Raw genomic sequence first — 18,403 nt, 5'->3', positions numbered from 1 at the left:
TACTCTGTTCTTAGTTACTCTCCTTATATCAAAGAAGACATTTGGCATTTGTTTTTTAGGGATTGGCTAGCTTCACTTAGCATAATCTGCTCTAATGCCATCCATTTCCCTGTAAATTCTATGATTTTGTCATTTTTTAATGCAGAGTAATACTCCATTGTGTATAAATGCCACATTTTTTTTATCCATTCATCTATTGAAGGGCATCTAGGTTGGTTCCACAGTCTTGCTATTGTGAATTGTGCTGCTATGAACATCGATGTAGCAGTGTCCCTGTAGCATGCTCTTTTTAGGTCTTTAGGGAACAGACCAAGAAGGGGAATAGCTGGGTAAAATGGTGGCTCCATTCCCAGCTTTCCAAGAAATCTCCATACTGCTTTCCAAATTGGCTGCACCAATTTGCAGTCCCACCAGCAATGTACAAGTGTACCCTTTTCCCCACATCCTCGCCAGCACTTGTTGTTGTTTGACTTCATAATGGCTGCCAATCTAACTGGAGTGAGATGGTATCTTAGGGTGGTTTTGATTTGCATTTCTCTGACTGCTAGAGATGGTGAGCATTTTTTCATGTACTTGTTGATTGATTGTATGTCCTCCTCTGAGAAGTGTCTGTTCATGTCCTTGGCCCATTTGTTGATTGGCCCAACCCATAAATTTTTTTAAAAAAATAAATTTTTAAAAATTGTGTGAAAATAATTGGTTAAACAATAAATAGGCCAAGAGGTAGAACAGACAAGATAAAACATAGTTAAGAGTTTAAGATGAGAGTAAACGAAAAGGAATTGGAATTTTGCCAATCATCAGGTAGGGTAAAGCTAATATGCGTGAAGAAAGAACCAGTAAAAAGCAAGATGAACAAACACATTAGAGGGGAAAAAATGATAACTGTAAAATAGTTTCTCAAGAGAGAAGAAATGAGCTAGGATGCAAGTAATCATTAGAAAATTTAACTTTAAAGAATAAAAAGGAACACCACTTCCTCTGAACTGAAAACATAAATGAAAAGAAAGGAATTCTTAGTTTTTATTCCTGACCCTAAGACATTGCCAATAGCTTAATGTACTCTGTAATGCTAGATTGTGCCATACAACAATAATGTTCAAACTTATTTTGTGTGAACAAAAACTTTAAATCAATGTCAGCATTATACCTACTCTTTTACCTTTGCACACAGAGTATACCATCTCTATAGCCATAGAGGAGAGCAAAATCATAGCTAGTGCATGCATCATCCTTTGATTTCAGATTCTTTCTAGCTGAGATTTTAGGTCATTTTTTAGTTTCTGGGACTCATCACTTACAAATCAATCTGTTAACATGCATTAAATTTTTGCTCCTGTCTTTGGATTATACATCAAAGTAAATAGTACATGGCTTACAGAATTTCTCATACTTTCAAAATTGGCATTACAGTTATTTTTCAAATCAGCCTGCCTACATGTCATAGGTCCAGTATATCAAGTGACTAAAATTGGATGGCTGCACATACACATTAAGTACTTCTCAACTGCCCACATACTCCATAATTGGCAACAGTGAAGCAAAAAGCTTGCTAAGAATATTAAATGCATTATTAGAAAAGCCAGTTGCAGATTTTTCAAGTGAACACAGAGGAATACCATGTTGAGTATTTTTCAGCAATTAATAGTTTACAAGCAATGTAGCTAATGAGCTCATCAGTCTTCAATGGAAGTGTTTCCATATAAGCATTCTACCAGCAACAAGACATCATGAATGCAAGTTAAAATGTGTTAGAACAAAAGTTGATCATTCCCTTTCAAATGAAAAATGAACTGCACTCCTGAAATATACAGTACTTACTTGGAAAGACTATTGTATTTGTGACAATGTTTATCTAAGAACACTCTTGAGATATAATCACAGTTAACTGCACAAAAAGTCAACATACCAATAAATGAAAATAATGCCGGCAACAGCTGTTGATTTTAAAACCATACATAGACTATGAGTAATTAGTGGTAAATACCAAATATTTTATCTAAGTCCTAACTGCAGTATTGTTGAGCAAAATGGATGAAGTTGACCTGTTACTTAGGAGCATTTAACTAAAATTGAACTGCCAGTTTTCTTTTATAAATAAATATTTAATACAGCTGAGTTTCATACATTTTTCAATAAAGATGATCCAAAATAGACAATAATAATTAAAAATAATAATTATAAATAAATAAATTTAAAAACCTCTAGTTCCCTAGGACACAATTTACTCCCTCACACACACACCAAAAAATGCATTGAATAACTGGGGAGGCAATAGGTAATATTTTAAGGGTTCAATATAGGAAATTTCATAATGGCACTTATTATATAAGCAAGCATCCTTTTATACTGAAAGAAAGATTAATTAAACTTCCAGGATATTGTTTTTCCAAGAATAATTGTTTCTAGAATTGTTTTTCTCTGACTAGTATGGATGATGACAAATCTTAATTCCTCATTCTTTCTGGGCAAAAATGTCTCAAAACTGAGATGAAATCATGGAGATGAAAAACTATGGAAATACAGATAGAGGGATAAATGGGAAATATATCTCCAGTACAGGAATAGAGGTGGATAGGAAGAATAATCTCCAAAGATTTATTGCACATTATAGCTAGGGTTGACAATAATTAATTCAATTAATTGAATATTTCAGAATAGCTAACAAGATTTTTAAATGTTCCCAACATAAAGAAATTATATATTCTGAGGTTATAAATTGGCCCCTATGATCTGATTATGAAATTTTGTGTACATGTACTGAAATGACACACTGTACCCCACAAATACATACACTATGAGTGAATTAAAGATATATATTAAGATGGCGGCGAGGGGAGTGCATTGCCCCCGTGTGCTGCTTCACTGTGTGGGAGTATGACAAGTCAGGACGGCTAAAGGCTATCTTGTTAGGAATTTCCAGCAATAGTTGGGTGCTCCGGAACCTGGAGGAAGGATTTCCATCGCACGAGGATCGGCTATGGGGACTCAAACGCAAGAGGTTTGTCGCACGGAGGGTAACACTGCTTATTCAGCAAATCGCCCCGCGGCTAGAGTCTGCAGCGCGCGCTGAGAAACGAGGAGATAGCGACGCAGGGATACAGCGCTGCAGTTTCTGCCAACCGTGCAAGCACCGTACTCAGGGCTGAATTCTGGGTTCGAGACGGGGGAAGGAAGCGGTCCATCTCGGTTCTCCACACCGGTCAGACCACAGAGGAGGCCAGCAGCCACCATGTTGGAAAGCTGACGTCACCATCCCTGTTTTCGACTGACCGCAGCTCATTCAGCCATAGAACAGGTAATTTCAGGCTGCCATTCGCCTGCGGCTTGCAGACAGATTGCTAGGGTTCAGTGCCTGGGTGCATCTTAGAACCTGATCTTATCGGAGCGAACACCGAGTGCGGGGCAGCCAAGTTCCGGCTCCCGGAATCACCCTGGCCCAGGGCTGCGGAGCCTGTGGAGGCTGCTTCTTGGACCCTGCTCCTATCAGAGCATACAGCAAGCACTAAGCAGCCGAATTCCGGCTCCCGGAACTGAGCCCGCGGGGACTGCTTCTTGGAGCCTACTCTTATAGGAGCTTACACCGAGCACGGAGCGGCCGAGTTCCGGCTCCCGGAACTTCCCTGGCCCGGGGCTAGGAGCCCGCGGAAACTGCTTCTCGGTCCGGGTCCTGCTGAGGGCCGGTCAGGACTCACCCGTTGTTTGGTTGCCCGGCAAGGGGAACGAATGCTGCCATCGCATAGGATACCAACATGGCAGAGATCTGATGTCATCAGAAAGCGGTGGAGGAGAGAACTTCATCAATACCAGCGGCGACATAAACAGTTGGTCTCCTGGTAGGGGGGGTGAGGCACAGACACCCGAGTCTCCTCAATTTGTCGTCGAGCCAGAGGGGAGGAGCCGGGCAGCCACCAGCGCCCGGAGCAGGCCCAGCGGCTCGCCAGCGTGGTGACCGCGTGACCCCAATTGGAGAGGGGGCGGAGCGGAGCCGCCACCCGCACCCGCAAGGTGGGCAGACCCGCGACCCAGTGGTACATGGGCGTGGTAGGAGGGGCAGGGCAGAGCCGCCGTTCGCGCTTGCAAGGTAAACAGACCTGTGACAGCCTGGCGGGTCAGGCCCAGTGGCCTGCCAGTGTGGTACACACGTCACCCCAACTGGAGTAGGGGCAGAGCAGATCCTTCTCCCACGCCCGGATCAGGCCCTGCCGGTGTGGTGGTCACGTGACCCCAATTGGAGTGGGGGCGGAGCGGAACCGCCACCCGTGCCCGCAGGGTGAGCAGACCTGTGACCAACCTGCAGATCAGGCCCAGGGGTCCGCAGGCGTGGTAGGAGGGGCAGGGCAGATCCGCCGCCCGCGCCTCCAAGGTAGGCAGACCTGCAACAGACCGGCGGATCAGGCCCAGGAGCCTGCCGGCGTGGTACACACACCACCCTAATTGGAGTAGGGGCAGAGCAGAGTCGCCGCCCGTGCCAGGAACAGGCCCAGCGTCCTGCAGGCGGGGTAGTCACGACACCCCAATTGGAGTAGGGGCAGAGCAGAGCCTCCACCCGTGCCCGAAAGGTGGGCAGATCTGCGACCGACCAGCGGGACAGGCCCAGTGGCCTGCCGGTACGACAGACACGTCACCCCATTTGGAGTAGGGGCAGAGTAGAGCCGCCGCCCGCGCCTGCAGGGTAGGCAAACCTGCAACCGACCGGCGGATCAGGCCCGGTGGCCTGCCGGCGTGGTACACTCGTCACCCCAATTGGAGTAGGGGCAGAACAGAGCCGCCGCCAGCGCCCAGAACAGGCCCAGTGACCTGCCGGCGTGGTAGCCACGACACCCCAATTGGAATAAGGAGAGAGCAGAGCCGCCGCCCGCGCCTGCAGGAAAGATACGCAAGCAGTATGAAAAGACAAGGAAAGAAAGGACCACAAGCAATGCAGGTCAACGCAACTTTAGAAGAGGTAACAGCTGCAGCAGATGGAATGTCAGATAAAGAATTCAGGATATACATGCTTCAGATGATCTGGAGTATCAAGGAAGACATTAAACAGCAAAATCAGACAATGAAAGATCACTTCGACAATGAATTACGCAAACAAATCCAGGAAGCAAAGGATCAACTATACAGGGAGATAGAGGTTATAAAAAACAAACAAACAGAAATCCTAGAAATGCAGGAAGCAATAAACCAACTTAAAAACTCAATGGAGAATACTACCAGCAGAGTAGAACACTTAGAAGATAGAACATCAGACAATGAAGACAAAGTATTTCAACTGGAAAAGAACATAGACAGCTCAGCAAGACTGTTAAGAAACCATGAGCAGAACATCCAAGAAATATGGGATAACATTAAGAGACCAAACTTAAGAGTCATTGGGATACAGGAAGGTACAGAGCTCCAAACCAAAGGAATGAGCAGTCTATTCAATGAAATAATACGAGAAAACTTCCCAGACTTGAAGAATGAGACAGAATCCCAAATCCTAGAAGCCTACAGGACGCCGAATGTGCAAAATCATAAGAGATCCACACCTAGACACATTATAATGAAGATGCCCAACATACAGAATAAGGAGAGAATTTTAAAAGCTACAAGAGAAAGGAAGCAGATTACATTTAGGGGTAAGCCAATCAGGATAACAGCTGATCTTTCAACACAGACTCTGAAAGCTAGAAGATCCTGGAATAACATATTTCAAACACTGAAAGAAAATGGGTTCCAACCAAGAATTGTGTATCCAGCGAAATTAAGCTTCAGGATGGAAGATGAAATTAAAACCTTCCACGATAAACAAAAGTTTAAAGAATTCGCAGCTAGAAAACCATCTCTTCAAAACATCCTCGCCAAAGCATTACAGGAAGAGGAAATGGAAAATAACAATGAAAACCAACAGTGGGAGGTAGGACAGTAAAGGGGGGGGAAATAATCAAAGAGGAAAACAAACCATGTTTAGTAACAGAAATAAACAAATATGGCTGGAAGAACAACCCATATCTCAATAATAACCCTAAATGTTAATGGCTTAAACTCACCAATTAAGAGACACAGGCTAGTAGAATGGATCACAAAACAAGACCCAACAATATGCTGCCTACAGGAGACGCATTTGATAGGAAAAGACATACATAGGCTGAAGGTGAAAGGTTGGGAAAAATCATATCACTCATATGGACTTCGGAAACAAGCAGGAGTGTCCATACTCATATCAAATAAAATAGATTTCAAGCCAAAGTTAATCAAAAGGGATAAAGAGGGACACTACATACTGCTTAAGGGAACCATACACCAACAAGACATAACAATCATAAATATTTATGCCCCAAACAATGGTGCAGCTATGTTCGTCAAACAAACTCTTCTCAAGTTCAAGAGTCTAATAGACCACCATACCATAATCATGGGAGACTTCAACACACCTCTCTCGCCACTGGACAGATCTTCCAAACAAAAGTTGAATAAGGAAACTATAGAACTCAATAACACTATTAATAACCTAGACCTAATTGACATATATAGAGTATACCACCCAACATCAAGCAGTTACACTTTTTTCTCAGCAGCACATGGATCCTTCTCAAAAATAGATCATATATTATGTCACAGGGCAACTCTTAGACAATATAAAGGAGTAGAGATAATACCATGCATCTTATCTGATCATAATGGAATGAAACTGAAAATCAACGATAAAAGAAGGAAGGAAAAAGCATACATCACTTGGAGAATGAACAATAGGTTACTGAATGATCAATGGGTTATAGAAGACATCAAGGAGGAAATTAAAAAATTCTTAGAGATAAATGAAAACACAGACACAACATATCGGAATCTATGGGACACATTGAAAGCAGTTCTAAGAGGAAAATTCATTGCTTGGAGTTCATTCCTTAAAAAAAGAAAAAACCAACAAATAAATGATCTCATACTTCATCTCAAAATCCTTGAAAAAGAAGAGCAAAACAACAGCAAAAGAAGTAGAAGGCAAGAAATAATTAAAATCAGAGCTGAAATTAATGAAATCGAAACAAAAGAAACAATTGAAAAAATTGACAAAACTAAAAGTTGGTTCTTTGAAAAAATAAACAAAATCGACAGACCCTTAGCGATGCTAGCGAAGAGAAGAAGAGAGAGAACTCAAATTACTAGCATACGGGATGAAAAAGGCAATATCACAACAGACACTTCAGAAATACAGAAGATAATCAAAAACTATTTTGAATCCTTATACTCCAATAAATTAGAAGATAGTGAAGGCATAGATAAATTTCTTAAGTCATATGATCTGCCCAGATTGAGTCAGGAGGATATAGACAACCTAAACAGACCAATATCAATTGAGGAAATAGAAGAAACCATCAAAAGACTACCAACTAAGAAAAGCCCAGGACCGGATGGGTATACAGCAGAGTTTTACAAAACCTTTAAAGAGGAACTAATACCAATACTTTTCAAGCTACTTCAGGAAATAGAAAAAGAGGGAGAACTTCCAAATTCATTCTACGAGGCCAACATCACCCTGATACCTAAACCAGACAAAGACACTTCAAAGAAAGAAAACTACAGACCAATATCTCTAATGAACCTAGATGCAAAAATCCTCAATAAAATTCTGGCGAATCGGATACAAAAACATATCAAAAAAATTGTGCACCATGATCAAGTAGGATTCATCCCTGGGATGCAAGGCTGGTTCAATATACGGAAATCAATAAATGTTATTCACCACATCAATAGACTTAAAAATAAGAACCATATGATCATCTCGATAGATGCGGAAAAAGCATTCGACAAAGTACAGCATCCCTTTATGTTCAAAACTCTAGAAAAACTAGGGATAACAGGAACATACCTCAATATTGTAAAAGCAATCTATGCTAAGCCTCAGGCTAGCATCATTCTGAATGGAGAAAAACTGAAGGCATTCCCTCTAAAATCTGGAACAAGACAGGGATGCCCTCTCTCTCCACTTCTGTTCAACATAGTTCTCGAAACACTGGCCAGAGCAATTAGACAGACGAAAGAAATTAAAGGCATCAAAATAGGAAAAGAAGAACTTAAATTATCACTATTTGCAGATGATATGATTCTATACCTAGCAGACCCAAAAGGCTCTACAAAGAAACTATTAGAGCTAATAAATGAATTCAGCAAAGTGGCAGGATATAAAATCAACACGCATAAATCAAAGGCATTCCTGTATATCAGCGACAAATCCTCTGAAATGGAAATGAGGACAACCACTCCATTCACAATATCTTCAAAAAAAATAAAATACTTGGGAATCAACCTAACAAAAGAGGTGAAAGACTTATACAATGAAAACTACAGAACCCTAAAGAGAGAAATAGAAGAAGATCTTAGAAGATGGAAAAATATACCCTGTTCATGGATAGGCAGAACTAACATCATCAAAATGGCGATATTACCAAAAGTTCTCTATAGGTTTAATGCAATGCCAATCAAAATCCCAACGGCATTTCTTGTAGAAATAGAGAAAGCAATCATGAAATTCATATGGAAAAATAAAAGACCCAGAATAGCAAAAACAATGCTAAGCAGGAAGTGTGAATCAGGCGGTATAGCGATACCAGACTTCAAACTATACTACAGAGCAATAGTAACAAAAACAGCATGGTACTGGTACCAAAACAGGCGGGTGGACCAATGGTACAGAATAGAGGACACAGAAACCAATCCACAAAACTACAACTATCTTATATTTGATAAAGGGGCTAAAAGCATGCAATGGAGGAAGGATAGCATCTTCAACAAATGGTGCTGGGAAAACTGGAAATCCATATGCAACAAAATGAAACTGAATCCCTTTCTCTCGCCATGCACAAAAGTTAATTCAAAATGGATCAAGGAGCTTGATATCAAATCAGAGACACGCCGTCTGATAGAAGAAAAAGTTGGCTACGATCTACATACTGTGGGGTCGGGCTCCAAATTCCTCAATAGGACACCCATAGCACAAAAGTTAATAACTAGAATCAACAAATGGGACTTACTCAAACTAAAAAGTTTTTTCTCAGCAAAAGAAACAATAAGAGAGGTAAATAGGGAGCCTACACCCTGGGAACAAATCTTTACTCCTCACACTTCAGATAGAGCCCTAATATCCAGAGTATACAAAGAACTCAAAAAATTAGACAATAAGAGAACAAACAACCCAATCAACAAATGGGCCAAGGACCTGAACAGACACTTCTCAGAGGAGGACATACAGTCAATCAACAAGTACATGAAAAAATGCTCACCATCTCTAGCTGTCAGAGAAATGCAAATCAAAACCACCCTAAGATACCATCTCACTCCAGTAAGATTGGCAGCCATTATGAAGTCAAACAACAACAAGTGCTGGCGAGGATGTGGGGAAAAGGGTACACTTGTACATTGCTGGTGGGACTGCAAATTGGTGCAGCCAATTTGGAAAGCAGTATGGAGATTTCTTGGAAAGCTGGGAATGGAGCCACCATTTGACCCAGCTATTCCCCTTCTTGGTCTATTCCCTAAAGACCTAAAAAGAGCATGCTACAGGGACACTGCTACATCGATGTTCATAGCAGCACAATTCACAATAGCAAGACTGTGGAACCAACCTAGATGCCCTTCAATAGACGAATGGATAAAAAAAATGTGGCATTTATACACAATGGAGTATTACTCTGCATTAAAAAATGACAAAATCATAGAATTTACAGGGAAATGGATGGCATTAGAGCAGATTATGCTAAGTGAAGCTAGCCAATCCCTAAAAAACAAATGCCAAATGTCTTCTTTGATATAAGGAGAGTAACTAAGAACAGAGTAGGGACGAAGAGCAGGAGAAGAAGATTAACATTTAACAGGGATGAGAGGTGGGAGGGAAAGGGAGAGAGAAGGGAAATTGCATGGAAATGGAAGGAGACCCTCAGAGTTATACAAAAGTACATACAAGAGGAAGTGAGGGGAAAGGGAAAAATAATACAAGGGGGACAAATGAATGTCAGTAGAGGGGGCAGAGAGAGAAGAGGGGAGGGGAGGGGAGGGGAGGGGGGATAGTAGAGGATAGGAAAGGCAGCAGAACACAACAGACACTAGTATGGCAATATGTAAATCAATGGATGTGTAACTGATGTAATTCTGCAATCTGTATGTGGGGTAAAAATGGGAGCTCATAACCCACTTGAATCAAAGCGTGAAATATGATATATCAAGAACTATGTAATATTTTGAACAGCGAACAATAAAAAATTTAAAAAAAAATGGAAAATTGAAGAAATTTATAAACATACTATTTTTATTGTTCTTTCATGTGTGTTTCTTCAGCCCTTTGGACATACCATTATAATGCCATTTATCAGACATTATTATAGCTATTTACAATCTATTTCTCCCTGTAGACTCTGAGTATACATGGGGAGAAATAGACTGTATTTATTTTCATATTATTAGGGCCCAAAGCAGTACCAAATGTTTAACCAAAATAAGTAAAGAGTAGACAATCAACAAAAGTTTGCAAATGAATAGGAGAAAGGCATTAAATGTCTAAGTATATATTCTTTTGTAATCCTTTTCTCTCCCTCCTAATGATACTCAGTGACATAATGACTAATTAGTTCCTTTCTACAATCCTTTTCTCTCATACTAAACCTATATGTTATTTGAGATTAAAACAAACACTAAACTAGTTTTTAATTATTTAATATTGCACTAATTTTATTCTATTCTTTTTGTTTTCATCAAGAAATTAATAAAAATACAAGAGAATGTCTTTTTCAGTTGTAATTCAAATCTACAATTCTATCTACTAACTCACATTTAAAGTATATTTCCATCAGTTTTCTCTACAATTTTAAATTTGACTGACAAGACTTTAAGATTAGTGCTACACCCATATCATTATATTTTTTCACAAGAGCAAAACTAAAATGTCTTTGTTTACTATTTGTTTCTAGAATTTATTCTGAAACATCTTATGTAATAAACATCTTGAAATGGAATTATCTCAGCAAACACAAATATGTATCACTATATTTTTTATATATTTTTATACATTAGGAAAAACTATCCTGTTTAGAATTTGAGAACTGAGAATAGCATCTATTCCTAAATGTTTATGATAATAATGTATGTTTATTCTTTGTTATACTTCTCTATTCTTTGCAATTTTGTGTATGAATAGCAAGTGCCACATATTGTTTTACATCACTTTTGCAAAATTTTTTTGTCACATAAACCAAATATAATACCATGGGCTTTACCATCCTATGGGACCCCAAAGAAACAGGCCATGTGTACTTGCGTATTTCAAAATGTTTCCTTGTTTTTAAAATTACCATTTGAATGCTTTGTTTTAGAGATAACAACTCAACAAATACAAACCTCAAAAAGTCAATTGCATTTCTACACACCAACACTAGAAATGTAATTGATATGAGTCCAGAATTATGTCCATACATACATGGAACTCTGGAATTTGACAAAAGTTGCATACCAAAATTGTTTTTCAAAGTAGTGAAACCAATATACATTCTTAAGAGCAACGTATAAAAGATCTGTTGCTCCAAAAATCTAACATATGATATTGTCATACTTGTTAATTTTTGCCAATTAAATTGCATAAAATTGTACCTCATTTACATACTTATATCAAATAGGTCAAATATCTCTTTATATTTTTATTAGTAGTTTTGTTTATTAATCTATAAAATTATTTTCATATCCATTTTCCTTTGAATCATTTTGCTTTTCTGAGGTGTGAAAGTTCTCTATATGTTGTTGTTATTAATCCCAATATCTACACTGTGTCTTTATTTTACAAATTTTTATGTAAAAATAGTTCTTAATCTTGATATTTTTGATATAATAAAATCTATCAGTCTTTTTATAGTATTTTTTCATGTTTAATAAATCTCATTCTGCCCTGAAAGCCTAAAAAGTATTCACCCATATTTTTTACTAAGTTTTTATACTTTGTTTTTGACATTAAATCCTAAATCTACCTACAGTTGACTATTTGTCTATAACTATGAAAATCCAAATGATTGAGACACTGAACAACAGAAAATCAAAAGAATGTAGCAGCTCAGAGAATGAGAAGTTCAGCAAATAATTTTAAATATTTCTTCGGGAAATTAAATTACAGTTCTGGGTCTGCCTAGAGAGAACATCTAATAAATACCCAATGATTTTAACTGGAACTTCTTAATTACTACTCCTAGGAGTAGAGGCTAGCCAGAAATAGACCTACCTTTCAAAATTCATTCTGATTTTTCTACTTTTCATACTGTTAAATGTATAATCAAACATTACTAGTCATACTAAGAAATGACGAAATGTGACCCACAGTCAAGGAAAAAAAATCACTCAATAGAAATAAAATCCAGGTGACTCTGATAAGTGTAAATATGAGGAGTTTAAAGCAAATATTATACTTCAAGTATACAACTAAAGGCAATAAAACAACAACCCCCCCCCAAAAAAAAAAAAACAGAATCTTCTAGTAGGGCCATGTAAATTACACTATGCTTTTATTAGAAGGAGAAAATTTCTATATTGGTTTCAAAAATCCTTCTTGAAAATGTCAATAAATAAATAAATAAAACTATCCTTTACTTCCAATATCTTTTTACTTTTCTAAATGCTTTAAACTTATTTGTTGCTTTCATTAAGTCCTTCACATTATGCCACTGGGAAAAAAAAAGCTTTTTGAAAACAGAGAACAGGAGAATATTTAAAACATGTTTCTAGGATCATACAGAGTTAATTGGATTAGAATCCATTCTCCTAAAACTTCAGCTCCACCACTGAGCTGAAATTCCTTGGAAGTTTTTGGGAACAATGTTCTCACTGTCACTATCTCTGCTTTCCATAGAATAAGCACTGGCCATTCCTCAAATTCCAGAACCATATTCCATTTCACTGCTTTCCTCCCACACTGAAGTGGCAGCAGTTCAATTTGGCAGTTTGTCAAAAGAATTAGAGTATAAAGCACTTGGTGATCTTTAACCAAATGTATCTGTTATATATGCAGCATATGACATGTATATGTATTTCATATATTATAACTGAACATGAAGAAGAATTTACTACATATTCCTAGAATCCAGACTTCGCTGAAGATTTATTTTTAAAACAATTTACTTTTATGGACTAAAAAGGTTGACCTATTTTAAAAATGAAAGCAAATACCATCGTGGCAATTATTTTTTCCCTTCTAAAAATGACTAATGTCTTACATGTTTATTATCAGACAGTATATGGAAACTATGCTGTCAAATATATCACATTTTCAGAGAAAAACAGTATCAGAATAAGGCTCATATTCCTTACCAAAGATCCAACAAATAAACCATAATTAAAAGAAGTAATTTGTCATAAAAACATTATAAAATTTTATAATATAAAATGATAAAATGATGCTTTGATTTTTAAAATTTATTTAACAAACATTAACTAAATATTGGTTATGTGTCAAGTGTTGTAAATTAAATGAGACATGGTACCTACTACCCTCAAGGAACAAAGAACCTGGATATACTAAACAAGCAAATTAATTTTTGCTCTATGGGGTGTTTAGTCCTGTGCAAAAGGTCTGTGAGGGCACCGAAAAGGATCATCTAAATCAACATGTAGGGGTCAGAAAGCACTTCCCAGAAAAGATGACCTGGGCTGAGCTTTGCTAGATGTGTAACAATTGACTGAATGAGAAGAGTAACCCAAGTGAAAGGAATATATGGTAACAGGTGCATAAAGCAACACGGACCATTCAAGGTACTTCAAGTTCTTATTTAAAGGAAAGTTTAATATGGGTCTGTACCAGGAAATAGAATGAAAGAGAATGGTGGAAGCAAAATCATTAAATGCTTTGGGAGTGAGGTTTTACTGTTAAAACTGTCAGAAAGATTGCCCCCCTGATTCTCCAATAGCTACTAAAAATAATTTGAAACAAGAACAAAAAATAAACATATTTTCATATTTAACTCATTTTGGAGCAAGACTAATGCAGTAATGCTAAATTCAGAAAGCAAAGGTAGAAATGGAGAAGGAGAAACAAGGAGACACAAAGGCAATAAAAATTAGTTAAACTGAGAAAATAATTGGAAGGGAGAATAGAATAAAAAAAAGTCTAAACTAGGTGACTAAGATTGTGATAGAAAACAAGAAAAAATGAGTCTGAGACAGTAGGAAGCAAGGAAGAATGACAAATTTCTTTCAAATTATTTCACATATTATATTTTCTATAAGTTGTCTGAAAATTTCTTATAAATTATAAATCATGCATAAAGTATATAACAAGGTTAACCTTTTATGAAAAAACTGTATGGAGGCTTTTACAGAAATAAAAAATAGAACTATCATAGGATCCATGTTCATTGTAATAATATTTATAATAACCAAGATAAGGAAGCAAACAATATAAAGTTTCTGTCAACAGGTGAATGGATAAAGAAACTACAGTTGCTTTACAGATACAAGCACTAAGTAAATAACAAATGATTACATATATCATATGTATACACACATGTGTATGCATGTATGCACACTGCACCCAGCCAAAAAAATACCCTTTATGCTAGGAAAACTGGATATCTATATGTAGAAGAATAAAAGTAGATCTCTCTCATCCTGCATAAAAGTCACAATACTCAATGTGGCACCTAAGAATTGAACCAGAAAATTTGCAACTGCTAGAAGAAAACATACAGTCAACACTCCAACATATTGCCATAGGCATTGACCTCCTTAATAATATTCCTAAAGCTCAAGAAATAAAACCAGGAATTAGTAAGTAGGATGGTGTCAAATTTAAAAACTTCCACACAGTAAAGATATAGTTAAGAGTGTGAAGAGACTGCCTACAGAATGGGAAAAAAATCTTTCCCAGCTACTCTTTCAACAGAGAATTAATATCCAGAATATATAAAAAAATAAAAACTTTCCATCAAAAAATGAATAACCCAATCAATAAGTGAACAAAATAGACGTTTCTCAAAAGAAGAAATACAAATATCCAACAAATATATGGAAAAAAATGTTCAATATCCTTAGCATTCAGGAAAATAAAAATCAAAATTACACTGAGGGGAAAAAAAACTATGCTGAGGAACTGAGAGTGGTAGCATTAGATAGGTAGATTATATGCCTATAATAGGTAGATTATATGCCTATAATCCGAGATATTCTGAAGGCGGAGGAAGGAAGATCACAAGTTTGAGGCCAACCTCTGTAACTTAGCAAGACTGTGTCTCAAAATAAAGGGGTGTGGCTCAGTGATACTGCACGCACCCTTGGGTTCAATCCCCAGTAACACACACACAAAACTATAATGACATGTGATATTTCATCTCACTCCAGTTAGAATGGCAATCACCAAGAACATAAATAAATGCTGGTGAGGATACAGAGGGCAGCAACAGTCTCATTGTTGGTGGGACTGTAAGTTAGTACAACTACATGGATGTAAGCAGGGAGATTCCTCAAAAGACTAGGTATGGAGCCACAATATGACCCACCTATTCTACCCCTTGGTATTTATCCAAAAGACCTAAAATCAGCATACTATGGTGATACATACGTACCAATGTTTATATTAGAGCAATTCACAATACTCAATTTAGAATCAGCCTAAGGGTCCATCAACTGATAAAGAAAATGTGGTATACATACACAATGGAGCTTTACTCAACCATACAGAAGAACGAAGCTATGTTATTCACTGGTATGTAGATGGAACTAGAGAATATCATGCTAAGTGAAGTAAGTCAGACTCAGAAAGTCAAGGGTCAGATGTTTTCTCTTATATGTGAAAGCTAGAGAGGGAGGCATCTCACAAAAATAGAAGGGAGACTAATAGAATAGAAGAAGGGGATTGAGTGGGGAGAAGAGGAGGGCAGAGAGAGGTACTGGGGAATAAAATTGACCAGAACATGCTATATCAATGTCTCCATGTACTACAGTGAACCCTACTTTTATGTATAGTTACAATGCACTACTTAGGAGGAGGAGGAGGAGGAGGAGGAGGAGAGAGGGAAGTAATAGAGAAGGGAGTGAGGAAGAGGAGGAAGAAGAGGAGAAGGAAGAATAGAAGGGAGACCAGTAGAATAGGGGATGGAGATAGGAAACAGGAAAAGGAGAAGCAAGCAAAAGGTACTACAAAATGAAATTGATCAAATTATGTTATATGCATGTATGAATATGTCACAGTGAATTCTACTGTTATGTATAATTATAATGCACCAATAATAACCATTTTAAAATCTGTCAGTAGAGGATTACAATCATGAGAAAAATTATTATATTATCTATCACACGATATGAAAAGTTTGAATAAATGCCTTTATTAACTAATATTAATTAAGTTGGAACATGGGTTATTCCTAGTTTAGTCAAAGTATTTTTTTTAAAGTTTAGTAAACCTAACCCTCCAGAGAACTGAAAAATTTAAAAATGTCATTCTGAAACATTCATATCTGAAGCTTCTATCTCCTGTTTATAAAAGGCTTTATAATTTATTTATGTATGGGCAAATATGTCTTCAGCTTCATTACTCTCCTCTTCGTTTATTATGGATAAGTTATTGTATGGTTGTGGGGGAAAGTTGTCTGCAGGGACTGAAAACTAAGGAGAAGAACCAGGACTGGGACACTAAGCCTTGGAGCTGTCTAATGAGCCCCTCTGCCTCCCACAGCTAGCTCTTCACAGCTCTGTGAAAGACTAATAAACTCAAGCCAACAAAAACAAAACACTCACAAATCTAAGTCAGTAAATAAAATCCTAGGGATATGCAGTTTGCTCCTGACCAGGACTAGAACACTTACTTTCTTTGCGAATTTCCTGGAGTGCAGCGGTAAGCTCTTCCTTTAAAACAGTGGCTTCCTGGGCAATCTTCTCTCCCTTGTCTAATAAATTCCAAGTTGCTTCCTCTACAGAAGCTAGGAGGACTCTGGCTCTTTTTGAACGTCCTTTTTTCCTGTTGGAAGGATTCTGGGGACAATTTACAAGTGTGGTAACCTGAAATTGGAAAAATACAAGTAACTCGTGAGACAATCTGTGAAAACAGCCTTGAGATATTATAACCGAAAAGAAAAGTATTTCATAGTACAGTGATTCATTCCTAGTACTCTGGGTACATTCCCAGACATCAAGTCATGGCACCTAAGGAGCATAATCACCTAAAGATACAATGGAAGAGAGAGCCATAGATATTGAATCTCTTCAATTTTACTATTGAAAGAATGCTTGAGATGACTGTGTGTATGTATGTGTGTGGTTTTAATTAAAAACTGCATCTAACCTCAGAAAACAGAATGAATCCACCATTTGACCCAGCTACCCCACTCCTCCATCCAAAGGACTTAAAATCAGCATACTACAGAGACACAGCCACACCAATGTTTAGAGCAGCTCAATTCACAATAGCTCAACTATGGAACCAACCTAGATGCCCTTCAACAGATAAATGGATGAAGAAAATATGGTATATATACACAATGGAATATTACTCAGTCTTAAAGAAGAATGAAATTATGGCATTTGCAGGTAAATAGATGGAACTAGATAATATCATGCTAAGTGAAATAAGCCAATCCTGTTGAGAGCCACAGCCGAAGGGGCCCCAGCAAACTTCCAGCTGCCGGCTGATGATTGGCTCACAGCAGCCCCAGCAACATCTAGCTGATTGGCTCCTCTGCGGTGATGCTCATTGGGCTGTTTCCCTGCCCTTTCAGACCACGGAGCTGCTCATTGGGGGACTTTTTTGGCTCCGCCCACGTGACCCAGCCAATCAGCCTCAAGAGCAGGAGGATTGTGGGAGGTGGAGAGAAGCTTGTGTGGGAGAGAGAGGCTTGTGGAAAGCCGGTGGTGGCAGTTGAGGCTCTGAGGGTTTTTCCTGAGAGGCTGTTTTGTTTGGCGTGTGTGGTTCTAAAAATAAAGTTAGTTTCTTTTGACAAGTGGCTCCTGATTGTGCCCAGCCAGACTGTGGCACAATCCCAAAAAAACAAAGGCTGAATGTCTTCTCTGATAAGTGGATGCTGATCCATACTGGGGTGGGGAGATGTGGAAGAATGAAGGAACTTTGGTTTGTGTAGAGGGGAGTGAGGGGAAAGGTAGGGCTGTGGGGATGGGAAGGATAGTAGAAAGAGTCAGACATTATTACCCTATATACATGTATGATTAAATTAGGGGAGTGACTCTGAAGCATGTAAAGCCTGAGGAATAAGAAGCTGTGCTCCATTTATGTACTGTATGTCAAAATGCATTCTACTATAAAATTAATTAATTAATTAATTTAAAAAGCTGCAACTGGAAAAAACAAAGTCTAGATAAAGCAGTCAAAAATAGGAAAAGCAAAAAATTGTCTCAAAATTATCAAATTTTATATATATATATATATATATATATATATATATATATATATATATATATA

The 18,403-nt window shown here is 37.9% G+C and overlaps 1 protein-coding gene across 3 annotated transcripts in view; it reads right to left on the bottom strand.

Moving 5' to 3' along the window:
* Positions 1-18,403, bottom strand: part of Ctnna3 (catenin alpha 3) — a 1,666,222-nt gene that overhangs the window by 1,568,796 nt on the left and 79,023 nt on the right. For all 3 annotated transcript variants that reach the window (XM_048810157.1, XM_048810163.1, XM_048810171.1), the window contains exon 3: positions 16,797-16,989. In XM_048810157.1, the coding sequence (XP_048666114.1) occupies positions 16,797-16,989 (193 nt within the window). The remainder of the gene's footprint in view (positions 1-16,796; positions 16,990-18,403) is intronic.

This window comes from Marmota marmota, unplaced genomic scaffold (genome assembly GCF_001458135.2).
Source record: "Marmota marmota marmota unplaced genomic scaffold, marMar, whole genome shotgun sequence".
NCBI classification, from domain to species: Eukaryota; Metazoa; Chordata; class Mammalia; order Rodentia; family Sciuridae; genus Marmota; species Marmota marmota.
Note: the sequence above shows the minus strand (reverse complement) of the source record. Positions and strands in the feature narration are given on the sequence as shown.